At 34.8% G+C, this 14201-nt stretch overlaps 1 protein-coding gene across 4 annotated transcripts in view; it reads right to left on the bottom strand.

The window, feature by feature from the left end:
* The window catches only part of mapk14b (mitogen-activated protein kinase 14b), a 126210-nt gene that overhangs the window by 98823 nt on the left and 13186 nt on the right, over positions 1-14201 (bottom strand). For 3 of the 4 annotated variants that reach the window (XM_069941750.1, XM_069941749.1, XM_069941752.1), the window contains 4 exons: positions 12363-12421; positions 9525-9636; positions 3932-3961; positions 3148-3195 (listed from right to left, as the gene is read on the bottom strand). The exons of the other annotated variant lie outside the window; for it this stretch is intronic. In XM_069941750.1, coding sequence (XP_069797851.1) covers positions 3148-3195; positions 3932-3961; positions 9525-9636; positions 12363-12421 — 249 coding nt within the window. The remainder of the gene's footprint in view (positions 1-3147; positions 3196-3931; positions 3962-9524; positions 9637-12362; positions 12422-14201) is intronic. 4 annotated transcript variants of the gene reach the window in all.

Below are 14201 nucleotides of genomic sequence, written 5' to 3'. Positions count from 1 at the left end.
AATAAACTGGTTCTTACAAATTCAAATCCTTTACCTTTTCATAGGAAAATACATAAATACTCATATTTCTACAAATTTGTAATCTTAAATAGCTAGTATCCATGGAAAGACATTATGCACTCATTGTAATTGGAGCAGACAATTCTTCACACCTCCAAAACAAATCCAGGAGTTATACAAAAGTTTGAAGTATGAAAGCAACAAAAAAAAAATATTATCATCAATTTGCCTAGTATCATTAAGTAAAACAATAACACATTGTGAAAAGTGAGTTATTTGAACAAACCATTGCCCCAAAATGTCATCACTTCACAAAAGCCCAATTTGTATTCTTTCATAACTGAGCCTGGGCATTCAGCTGTGTCATCCAACAGTTTCTATACAGATATTGGGTAAAGTAAATGGGTTAGGCACCAATATTATATGCAAAGCTTCTGAAAAGGATTCCAAAAATATAAAGTTATTTTTAGGGCAGTTTAACATCTTGCACTGAATTGCTATATCATGCAACTTTGCCAACTCAGGTTACAGCTTTTCTTTTGTTTTAATATGATGGATAGTCCACTAAATTTTTGATGATGAGCTAATACCATGCATAAAACTTCCAAGTTTTAATCTTAGGATACTAGCAGAGACTTAAGTTAACAGACAATACAGTATGACTCGATTATCCAAAATGGTCGGGACTGGGCATGTCAGATAAACTTTTATTCCACCCCCCCCCCCCCACCCACCCCCAAGGGAACTGGTTTTTTTTTAAACCAGTAGCAACAGCATATCACTTGTATCAATGTTAAACAACAAGGGAACACTTTTTAAGTATTAAAATAATGTTTAATTTTCACCCAAAAAAAATGATGGCCACTGTTGATCAATGACATGTACCACCGATATCAGGGAGGTTTCCTGGGCCAGTGGAACATTCACTAGCATGTCGGCAGATTCCTGTCTCCCCTGTCACTGGAGATCCTAACATCAGAGTCCTGACTCCGAATTCTCCTCTCGGCCTACCGCACGTGCACTCCGAGGAGTCCAGTGTGCGTCTGCAGTAGTAGGCCGAGGGGAGGGTCCAGAGTCAGGATCTGGGAGCTCCGCTGTTTCAAGCAGGGAGGGAAGGAATGCCACTGAGCCAGAGGTCCCACTCCTGCCTGGGAGGCCCTTCTCCTTGATGACACCAGGTCAAGGGATTTTTCCAACTGCTTGAAGCTGGAAGACAGTGGCACGCAGTTTGAAGGGAGAACTGGAGAGAAGTCAATAGGGGAAGGTAAAGAAATGGAAGAGAGGGGGAGTTAACTGAAACGAGGACAATCGTTGTTCTAATTTCACGTTGGGTGATTCCTCTCGCCCCCAGCTCCCACAACCTGTGAGGTCTGTTTAGCTCTGAAAATTTTTTGGATAATCAGAGTTGTACTGTACTTTGTTGCACTGGTAATTAGAACCCAAGATACATTATTTTTTATATACAAAGAGATTTAAAATACCTACTCCCCATATTTTTTTATACAATTAAATTTAGACATAGAGCACAGTAACAGGAGTTTCCAGTCCACCAGCCTGTGTCGCACAAATACCCAAATTAACCTACAACCCCTGAACGTTTTGAAGGGTTGGAGGAAACTGGAGCAACAAGGGGAAACCCACAGAGACAGAGGGAGAAAAGAGACTCCTTACAGACAGCAGCAGGTTCAACCAAGTCACTGACGCTGTCATAGCATTGCACTAACTGCTAACACTGACTGGGTCACCCAATGTATTTCTATAAAACAGCTGACATCAAGATTTTCTGCAAGGAAGCAAACCACATCATTTGTGCACACACCTAGAAATGATAACTGAGGAAAAAAATGCATTCAGATTATTTTTCTACATTAATTCTGCAGTAGCAAATTTTATTCTACCTCTTAAAAGTTTTAGGTAGTGATTTATGAATTTTATAAGGGCTAATTTTTGCAAGCCAAATGGCATATTGTGGGAGTTACCCGTACAGGACTGAACTAGACAAGTTGAAGTTTGTGGAAGACTTGGCCATTTTGGAAGTAGAGTGTGATGTGAGAAACCAATCATGCACAAATATATGAAATAACATCTTTAGTTGCATTAAGGAAGCTTAAGAATTGACTAAAAAATTGTCAAATCAGTGGATTTTTACTGATTATTCAAAGAGTACGGGGTAAATATTGCCCAGGAAAGAGCATCGGATTGCACTTGGCCACCAATTTAGAGGAATTGTTAGAAGCTGAGAATCTCCTCATTTTACATATTCAACAAGGACTTTAAAAAGGTCAAACATTTTCTTTACTGTCATTTTTGGAGAGGCTACAGAGATTAGCCAACTACAGGCCAATCGGGCTAATGCCAGATGTGGGAAAATCCTGAGAAAAATCTGAGGGGCAGGATTAATCTAGTTGGAAAAACAAGAATAAATTGGGGTAGTCAGCACAAAATTGTTACTTAGAGATCCTGTCTGAAAAACTTAACAGAGTTCTTTTGAAGATGTATCCAAATATATTGACAAGAGCAATCCCTGCTCATTGGCATTCTCAGCCCAAAGAGGCAGTAAAGGCTACATCATTAGATATATTTAAGACAGATAGATTTTTGCATAGGAGAGTTAAAGAGGAATAGACAGGAAGGTGGATCGGAGTCCACCTACAGCCCCTGTATGATTGTGGATCAACTACAATCTAATTGTAGGCTGCACAGGCCAGATGGCTAACTCCTGCTCTCATTTACAGTATGATACAAGAAGATAGTAGTTGGTTGAAGAGGTGAGGGTAGAGACCAAGATGGAGGAAGAGTAGAGGAGACTGAAAAATGAAACATGGTATTATAACCAAATCACTTCCTGCTCAACTGTAAAACAGCCAGCTTGGCGTAGAGTTTGTTGTGAGAGAACTGTACCTTGTAGCATATGCCAATTCAAAACAATTTATGACATAAATCTTCTATATTGAAATTAACTAGAGATCAAGGAAAATCCCACACAACCAAGTCAATAACTTTTCCTTCCAGTCAAAAATCAATTCCACTACAGGCTGTCCTATTTCCAGTATTTCATTTTGAAGTAAATAAAAGGCATTCTCTGCAATATGGTCATGGAAACTTCAAAGCAACAAATGAAATACTTTAAATATCACATTTCTTTACCTTCAGCTCACAATCTTCATTCACTGCTAGATTGCTAGGTTTCAAATCCTATCAAACAAAATAAATACCTTATTTCAAACAAGCATGCTCAGCTATTCTTTGCTACATTGTACTAAAAAATGGAATTCATAAATGTATAGAATGAGGAAGAGATTGATTGCTTTGTACTTTATAGCCACCACAAATATTTAAGTCTCCATGGACGATAATATAAGATTTTGGGGCATCTTTAATTAATGAGCTTCATTGAATGTCAGGCAATGAATTGAACTGGCATTGAGGTAGAGATTTAATTAAATCAAAAACATCAATAAGAGAAAGTTTTTATTTAAAAAATCCTCTTAACCAATTTACACAGATGTTAACGTGGACCACAAGAAAAAAAGAATTGAGTGTCCATTCAAACAAATTCTTCTTCAGTCAACTTTAGCTAATTTACAATTATTAATAACAAGTGACATTTATTGTGTTTAATCAAAAAGCTAATTGGCCTTGTATTTGCCTCTCACTTTAACCTTGCACAGAACCACAATACAATTCACAAAAGCAAATCTGCATTGTTGGACAAAATCATAACCATGCCCTCAAAATTCTATGGTAAAACTGAACTATCAAGTCTTAAATTTATGCTGGAAACTATTTCTCAAATGCTATCAATGTTTGTGCACTACAAGTACATCCTATTTAATCCAAATTAAGGCAGCATCAAGGGTTCGATCCTAATAATACCTAAAAATACTTAATAAATGGAGAAATTTAAAAGTTAACCATACAAAACACTTACTCTGTGTATGATTCCGGCAGAATGTATATACTGTAAAGAAAAAAAAGAGACAATTTAAAATTTTAAAGCCATACTATGTTTGACAAATTAGATGTTCCGACACAAGATTTTAAAAAGACTAACAATCATTTGCTTTCACTTTTCAAAATAAGGTTAATATTGGATACGAAAGCCACAACCAAAAATTGTAAACAAAATTATTTTACTAAAGATAAGGTCAACACTGAATGCTCATGCCCAAATGATCTCAAGGAAGTCGCGGTCTCAAATGGGAAATCTTTTGGTGTATGACCCATGCTCTAAACATGATCCAGCTACAATGGTGGTCGACATTTTTTCCAATTCAGTAAAATCTGTGAATTAGAGCGTAAACTAAGTGGGAATTCAATGTACTTGGTATACAAGCTATTCGATGACACAGAATTATAGATTCTGAAAGGTTATAATGAAACAACTTTGGTGAATTATTGTACATAATTTGCAAACGGTATATAGAATGTCGAGTGCAAATATTTTGGGGAAGATAACATCTCAATTAAATTAACTGCTTGGGTCAATTTTCTAATATCATTGGAGACTCATTGTCCTTGCAACCTGCCAGTATTCCAAAATTGGCTTGAGCTTTGTAAATGGTAGAAACACTGGAGAAAGTCAGTAGCAAATCACTTGGTGCTGAACCTCTGGCTTGTTGCCATTAACAGGAATTAGCAATGACAATGTCATTTAATGCCCAGAGTTGACATTTACACTCCTGTTGAAAACATGTTTTTTTTTGCTTGCACCAAGTGGCAAATAACATGCATTTTACCTCTGCCTCCAAGCACAAATATAGTTTTAATTGGCTTCACAAGGACACTGGAGTTTTTGTGATTTATTTAAAAAAAAAATCACCTGATTTAATTTTGCACATGCCATCCAGGAAATTATTTTGCTATTCATTCAACAACATTGTTTTGGAAAGTATCATTTACTCAATTTTACCATGTATAAAAATACATTCAAATCATAAATAGAAAACTGTTAACTATATATGAAAAACAAAAGTTTGCGTTAAATTATGCTTGGCAGCAAAAAGAGAATGACAATAAATTTTGATTAACAAATCATGAGATTGGGTGTTTTGCAGCAACATATCATAGAGCAAACATTCATATCATAACCATCGAACATTTACTATATTAAAGCAGTAGTGCACAAAACGTGAAGCAGAGTCTTTGGTTCATTGATTATTCAAGAATCTGATGGTAGCGGGGAATCGGATGGGTGCTTGCCTTTATGCTACTTTACACTTTTCCTGATGGTAGCAGAGTGAAGAGGGCATGGCCTAGTGATGGAGTCTGAGGATAGAGGCTGCTTTTATATAACAGCTCCTATATATATGATATATATATATGATATATATATATGATATATATATATGATATATATATATGATATATATATGATATATATATGATATATATATGATATATATATATGATATATATATATGATATATATATATGATATATATATATGATATATATATATGATATATATATGATATATATATATGATATATATATATGATATATATATATGATATATATATATGATATATATATATGATATATATATATGATATATATATATGATATATATATATGATATATATATATGATATATATATATGATATATATATATGATATATATATATGATATATATATATGATATATATATATGATATATATATATGATATATATATATGATATATATATATGATATATATATATGATATATATATATGATATATATATATGATATATATATATGATATATATATATGATATATATATATGATATATATATATGATATATATATATATATATAATATGATATATATATATTATACATATATAATATTATATATATATATATAAACATATTCATCTATTTATTCATCTATTTTTTCATCTATTTTTTCATCTATTTTTTCATCTATTTTTTCATCTATTTTTTCATCTATTTTTTCATCTATTTTTTCATCTATTTTTTCATCTATTTTTTCATCTATTTTTTCATCTATTTTTTCATCTATTTTTTCATCTATTTTTTCATCTATTTTTTCATCTATTTTTTCATCTATTTTTTCATCTATTTTTTCATCTATTTTTTCATCTATTTATTCATCTATTTATTCATCTATTTATTCATCTATTTATTCATCTATTTATTCATCTATTTATTCATCTATTTATTCATCTATTTATTCATCTATTTATTCATCTATTTATTCATCTATTTATTCATCTATTTATTCATCTATTTATTCATCTATTTATTCATCTATTTATTCATCTATTTATTCATCTATTTATTCATCTATTTATTCATCTATTTATTCATCTATTTATTCATCTATTTATTCATCTATTTATTCATCTATTTATTCATCTATTTATTCATCTATTTATTCATCTATTTATTCATCTATTTATTCATCTATTTATTCATCTATTTATTCATCTATTTATTCATCTATTTATTCATCTATTTATTCATCTATTTATTCATCTATTTATTCATCTATTTATTCATCTATTTATTCATCTATTTATTCATCTATTTATTCATCTATTTATTCATCTATTTATTTATCTATTTATTTATCTATTTATATAAAGACACCACCTCATGTAGATGTCTTCGATGGAGTGAAATCTGGTGCCTGTGATGTCACAGAGCAAGTAAACAAACCTCTGGAGTTTATTTTTGCCCTGAGAGTTGGCACCTCCATACCAGGCAGTGATGCAACCAGCCAGAATGCTCTCCACAGTAGGAGTTTATGATAGTCTTCAGTCACGTACCAAATATCCTCAATATATAGCTGCTGGCGAGTCTTCTTTGTGATTGCATCAACATGGAGGCTCCAGGACAGATCCTCTGAGTTGTTGTCACCCAGGAATTTGAAGTTTTGAGCCTCTCCACCACTGAGCCCTCGATGAGGACTGGGTTGTGTCTCCTTGAAGTCCACAATCATTCGCTTGGTTTTGCTGATGTTGAGCGCAAGATTGTTGTTGTTACACCATTCAACTTGCTGATCTCTCTCCCTCCTGTACACATCCTCATTGCTGTTTGTGATTCTGGCGACAACTGTGGTGTCATCAGCAAACTTGTAGATGGCATTGGAGTTGTGCCCGGCCACATGGTCATGGGTGTATAATGAATAGAGCAGTGGGCTAAGCACGCATTCTTGAGGTGCACCTGTGTTGATAATCAGTGAGGAGGAGACGTTGTTTCCAATTTGTACTGACTGTGGTCTTCCGATGAGAAAGTCAAGGATCCAGATGAATGGGCCCATCGAGAATGGGCTAAATGCCATTTTGCAAGATTCCTAGATTCATACAGAACAGAACAGGCTCTTTAGCCCAACTTGTCTGTGCCATTAGGTTGGCATTCTGGGCTTATGCCACTTACCTGTTTTTTTTGTTCATATCTTCCTCAGGTCGACCTATCCATATGGGTCCAAATGTCTTTTGAACATCAAAATTGTAGATTATATTGCTTACAATCATTATTATTTTATCTAGCACACACATCATGGGTCATCCCTCAGCTCTAGAATTGTGCCCTACTCAGCATGAAACTTCAGGAAGTTTAAGTCTTAAAGGACAGATCGACTTATTTGAAAAGGTAGCAATAAGTTAAGAAATTAAATTATGTGGAGGATAAAGAAAAGCACATAAAATTCTGATACAATAAAAAAAAAACTGGTTCCACCAGTAAAAAAGGCCACCATCAAGAGGATTTAGATTTACTATTATTGACAAAAAAAAGATTTTAAAAAATCTCTTTGGAGTATTATTATGTGCAATGCAAGGCTGAAAAGTTGATAGAAACAGGCTTAAAACAAACTTTCCAAAAAAAACTCAGATTCTTGTAATAAAAGGAAATATTTTTGAAGGATAGTAGAACCAAACTGGATACTGTATATGGCACTGTTTGGGACAAATCATGTATTGAACGATCCCCAGAATTTCCTCATAAAACCTTGATTTATCTTGGAGGATTCAAGCCTGAAACATTGATTATGTATCTTTATCAAACACTTTGACCTGCTGAGTTTTCCAGCATTGTGGTTTAACTTCAACCACAGTGCCTGTAAACTTTCATGTTTTATTTTCCATGAAAATATGTTGGTTTTATGCAAACAGGCTTAAAACAAACTTTCCAAAAAAAACTCAGATTCTTGTAATAAAAGGAAATATTTTTGAAGGATAGTAGAACCAAACTGGATACTGTATATGGCACTGTTTGGGACAAATCATGTATTGAACGATCCCCAGAATTTCCTCATAAAACCTTGATTTATCTTGGAGGATTCAAGCCTGAAACATTGATTATGTATCTTTATCAAACACTTTGACCTGCTGAGTTTTCCAGCATTTTTTCCAGCATTGTGGTTTAACTTCAACCACAGTGCCTGTAAACTTTCATGTTTTATTTTCCATGAAAATATGTTGGTTTTATGCAATACACTTTGAATAAGATGGGAAGGATCGCACAACCAGATAGATTGAGTTCAGTGAGCAAACCTCATTTATTGCAGGCTGCCTGGCTGGTCTTATACTCCCAGCCCGGACCTGGCAGAGAACTGCGCTGGGTGGGGGGAGGCCCCCGACATGACCAGGGCGTCACGTGGGTCGCCAAGTGCGGGCTTCTGAACCCAGTGCCGAGGTTGGGAGGAAATCCCCGACGACGCCATTTTGGCCGGTTGCCCTGCCACGTGTGACAAGTGGGGCCGGTTCGTCTGCCTAATGGCGTACCGCCACATTGCAATAATTTAATAACAAATTATTTAAAGGCTTAAATTTTATTTTGTTGTTTTAAAATAAACCACTGTCATCTCCTGTTACAGGCCATTTATAGCAGTCGGACCTGGCAGATTGGCCCCGCAGAGGAATACTGAGACTTCGCAAATAACTGACGGGGAATGAGCAAAATTACAGGAAGATGGCAGCAGTGTTGCGACTTGGTCATCAAGTTAAGAATTTTGGACTCTATACAAGGATGACCTCTTATTTTAAGATGAAAATGTTAAGTTTTGGGATTGTCCTATACAACAGTATACAGTACAACTCTGATTATGAGAAATTGGGTTCTCCAAAATCCTCAATTATCCTAATTTTTAAAAAAAATTGAACAAATGAGGATATTGGAAATAAATTAGAAATCCTCATTTATCCAAAGTTTTTCAGAGCCGAACTGACCAGGAACCTTGGGCTCCCGGCAACAGGAGTGGGAACCTTGGTGGGTATGTGTGAGATTGGCTGCAGACAGCATTTTTTTGGTGAGAATTAAACATTATTTTAATGCTTAAAAAGCCTTCCCTTGATGTTTAAACATGGTTACAAGTGATTTGCTGTTGCTACTGGGCTGTTTTTAAAAAAGCGACCAGTCCTCCGAAAAAAAAACATTTATCCGAAATAGGCCCAGTCCCAACCATTTTGGATAATCCAAGTTGTACTGCATATGGTAGTTCTAAGCAAAGGCACAGTTACCAAGTTACAAGTTGCTAGGAAGAGAGAACTGGAGAGATATGAAGCTCACCTTAAGGCCCCGTAGTATTTGATATATTAGAAACTGTACATGGTCATCTGTTAGTTTCTGACATTTAACAATATTGTTTAGATCTGCTCCCATCAGATGTGTTACCAAATACCTGTGTAGAAAATATTGAAGTAGAACATTAAACTTTTAAAGTAAATATCTCTAAAATAAACCCAAACTCTGACAAATAGATGTTACTTTGAGTGTGGGAATTTTAATGAACACTATATATTTTAAACAGAATATTTTCATCATTATTTTCTCTCATTCATTTTATTTTTCAAAAGCAAAAACACTTCTCATAACTAATTAAAAGTATGTAATCCAATAATATGGGACACTTCACTTTAACCAAAGGAAGCATAAATCAACTCACCTCAAAACTCATGGGATTAATTCATTTTCAAGTTTTCACATAATCTAATTGACAACAGTAATCTTAGTCAAAAACATAAGGAATGATAGAAATCAAAGTTACACTGGAGCAACCAATGTAATTTTAAAATAAAAGTTTAATATTTGTCCTTTCAATGGTTTATGCTCTAACAGCATTACTGTTCATTGACACTTGCATTAACATTGATGCTAGTCCAAATATTAAGAATCAAGGTTCCATTTCTGTGCAAGGTGGATGGATTAATCAGTGAAAGGCAGCATAGGGGAATCAATTTAATCAAGGGAAAAAAATAATCAACACCAATGCAATCATTACTCTTTACATTTCTCAGGTCAACCTGCTGATAGAGCACTCAGATGAGAGATTTTAATTGAAAATATTAATGGAAAACAGAATTTTAAGTCTTGTACATTCTTTTGTTCCATCATTATTCTGTCCCATTAGCAGATCTTCACAGTTGACTTAAAAATGAAAGTGATTTGACTTCACTACCATTTGGGTTTTACCCTCATTTTGATATGCAAATTTTTTGTCTGGATTTTAAGGATGTAGTTGCAGAAATCTTAATTCTCTGTCTAAATATCTGTAAACTTCAAAACACTCCCAATGTCCTGAACTTGATGGCTGCATTCCAAAGGCTATTTCCGGCAGTACACCTTTCCGAGAAACAAATGAATAAATTCTTACTGGTTTGTAGAGAAGGAAAAATAAACTGCATTTTTAAAACTTATTTAAGCTATTCTTGCTCATTTTAAAAATATTTAATTTCAATTAAATGACATAGAAAAAGCATGACAGTCATGATAATCATCAAGGGAGAAACAAAAGCCACAGATACTGGAAATGTGAAGAACTCAGCAGGTCATACAGCATCCATGGGTAGACATTTTGGGTCTAAGCTCTTTATCAAAGCAGGGTACCTTTAGTTAGCAAAGCTGGGTAGTAAGCAAAGCAAGCTGTTGAAAATTTTCAGGAATGTTTATCCCATCAAGATCCAACCATTACGGGGGGGGGGGGGGGGATATTGCCAGTGCTGCTCAGGGACTTGGCATCTTGTTTCCAAGATTGCTTATGCCCACATTATCAACCTTTCAACTGCAATTATAATGAACTCCGTTCAGTGTAGAAAACCAAGACAGCAACCTCCTGTCAACTCCATGTTAATTTCCCCAACCTCCCCTCCTCTCTTCATTATACTTTAGAAGTCATAATCTGAAGAAATGATGCTTCAGTTGCTTCAAAGATAATTGCAACAAATTACAAAATAACATATAATGCACCGGGTGTGGAGGAAGGTGTGTTATTGTTCATCTAATTGACTGCTTTGCTTTCCAAAGCAAATGGCTCAAAAATCAGTTTATCATCCATTAATTTCAAAGTGACCAAAATTACTTTTTACTTTAATTCTATAATCAATCATTTAAGAGCAACCAAGAGTATTTCATTGATTTTAAAGATCTCATTTAAAATACTGCTCAAGCCACACAGGGGGGCTCCTGGGGGCCTTTGCAAAATCTTTGGGGAGTGCCCAAGAGACTTCATTAATGGATTGTGGTTTTGAAAAGCAAAAGATGAAAGAGATTGGAGGAGTAGTTTGGAGTCACAGGCTGTCTGGAGTGCAGCTTGAGGGTCATGTGGTTTTCCAAAGCAGAGAGAATCAAATAGGCTTTTTCAACAAGTGAGCAAGAACAAATTTAGTTCTGTAGCGCTATGGTCAGCAGCAGGGACTGGAACAGGACAAGCTGGAAAGCTTGTGGGAAAAACCCCATTTGGAAGACAAGTTGTGACTGTTTAGTTCAGCCCAATCAAAGCCTTTGTGGTTCATGCAAGAGGAAAGGACTGGCTTATTAATGTTTCAGTTGAAATAAGGGAAACAAAAAGGAACTCTGTGGTGACCTGAAAGAAAGAGATGATCATCTGGAAAACCCTGATGGGGCAAGTTTCTTCAGCAAGACACTGAACTGGCTGATTAAAAGGGATCAGTTTATATCCAGGAACAACAAATCTCTCTCTGAAAACTGACAAGAACCTTCCTGAGCGGTAACCATTTACCTTTCAAAAACCAAATCCTGGTGAAATTCATAAATGTTAAATTCTGTGCACAGTATAAGAATTGCCTGCAACCAGTGAACTTGGAGGAATGAGAAGCGAGATTGGACAGTAAATCAAAACACTTTTCTGAACTTGCATACACATGCACTTAGAATTAGAAGGGGGCGAAGTTAGTTAAATTAATAGTGACAAGTTAAAGTGTGATCCAGTTATCATATTTAAATATAATTAAAAGCAATTTTTGTTTAAGTAACCATTTGTCTTGGTGTATATTTATTGCTGTGGATTTTTGGTCCCCTGGGCTTGTGATACCACCAAGAGAAATAAGAGGATGACTCAAAAAACAATAATGCCACATAAAACCATGCAAAAAAAATTAGCATATTTACACATCCGTAAACTCTTCCAAAGTCTTTGCCGGTGTGAAAACATCTAACAGGCCGATCACCTATATAAAAAAAATGTAAAACTAGGTCAGGAGAAAACTTGAAATGAATTGCAAGAAGCTTCACCTGAATTTAAAACCAAGACAAATAGCATTTTCTTTAAACAAATGAATGTATTTTTGAAGACCTGACCATGGCAAACCTAAATGCTCATCACAAATTATATTCTAGACCAGGGGTGGCCAAACTTGCTTAATGTAAGAGCCACAAATGATAAAGCTCAGATGCTTGAGAGCTGCAGGACATTAACAAAATTCACATACATTTTTATTGTTACCTGCACATTTTGTTACAAAAATTACATATAAATTTTAAGAAATGCATATTAAATGCAATAATATTTATTCATGCAGTTTTTAAACTGTTAATTTGTATTAATGTCAGTTATCACCAAGAGACAAATATGCAAAAAGAGTAAACCAAAAAAATTAGATATTTTAATCAGATTTCACCTTACAAAAATTAGTCGGGCGGGCGAGAGACCGGCGGTGCGAGTCGGGCTAGCATCGAAATTTCTAGAAAATTCGAATTTTCCACAAGCTGCATATGGTTCGTGAGCCGCGGTTTGGCCACCCCTGTTCTAGACCATAACATACAGATTTTTGGGCACTGCTGGATCAGGCAGATTATTAAGTTAGTAAATTCCAGACCCGACATCATGGAAAGTTGGGAAAATGTGGAGGAGAGGTGTGGATGAAGTGGCATCAAATGAAGGGAATGGGGAAAGGGAGAGGATGAACAGAGGGGAGTGTGTGTGGGTTGAATAGGAGACAGGCAATGGGTGGAGCAAGATTAGTAACACAAGAATCCAGAATTAAGATAATAAGCAAAACAGCTGTAAGAATTAGGATTTTTTTTTAAATGCAATCACTTGCTAAAATGGGTTGGAAATAAGATTCCAGGGCACCTTAAAAAAAAGTCAGTTTCTAATTACAGGAAACAATTGTGTGTCTCTAAGGAAAGAGCAGAGAAGAGCAGTGGAATGAAGTAATGATTTCCAAGACCTGAAAGAACTAAAATGGCCCAATTCTATAAATATTTGATTGTGTAATTTTAATCAAATGTACTATGGAAACTGATGCTATCACAGAACCACTATAACATTTCCCTCATCCCAGTTAGTTTCAGTTAGGTGGTGTGAAGAAAGAGAATATTTAGGTACATCCATGCAACTTCCTGTATCTTAAAGTTAAATATTAAAAACTTAGCATTCCTCAACTAAACTAAATCCATACAAATTCTATTAATTTTAGCAGTGCCATGACAGAATTTTCTTGAGTTTTCAATAAGCAACAAAACTACAGTGTTTACTGTTGATCAAGAAGAACACTAGATCCATTGACCTCTGTAGTGTGGATTTCAATGTTATTAATGCCACATGCTGTCAGGCACCACTTTTAGCTTCAAATAGATGTCATCAAAACAAGCTCAACAGCCATTCACATTCAAAATTCTCAAATTCTAATCCATGAAAGAAAAAAACTTACTACATTTAGCTAACTAAACATATCACAAGAAAAATTAGTGCAAATAAAGGGGAAAACTGGGAAAGATACAATAGTTTACAAATAAAATGAAAAACAAGATTTATAAAACAATTATTTACCAAGTCAAGCAACACCTGCAGCAAAAGAAAGTTAACATTTCAGGCTCAAGACTTTTCATTGTCATCTGCAATATTGGGTGGCACAGTTGGCACAATGTCTTTACACCAGCGATCATGACCCAGATTCGAATCCCACACGATCTCTAAGGAATTTGTACATTCTCCACATGTCTGTG

This window comes from Narcine bancroftii, chromosome 5, assembly GCF_036971445.1.
Source record: "Narcine bancroftii isolate sNarBan1 chromosome 5, sNarBan1.hap1, whole genome shotgun sequence".
Classification (NCBI taxonomy): Eukaryota; Metazoa; Chordata; class Chondrichthyes; order Torpediniformes; family Narcinidae; genus Narcine; species Narcine bancroftii.
The sequence above is the reverse complement of the archived record's forward strand: the minus strand, read 5'-3'. Positions and strand labels throughout refer to the sequence as shown.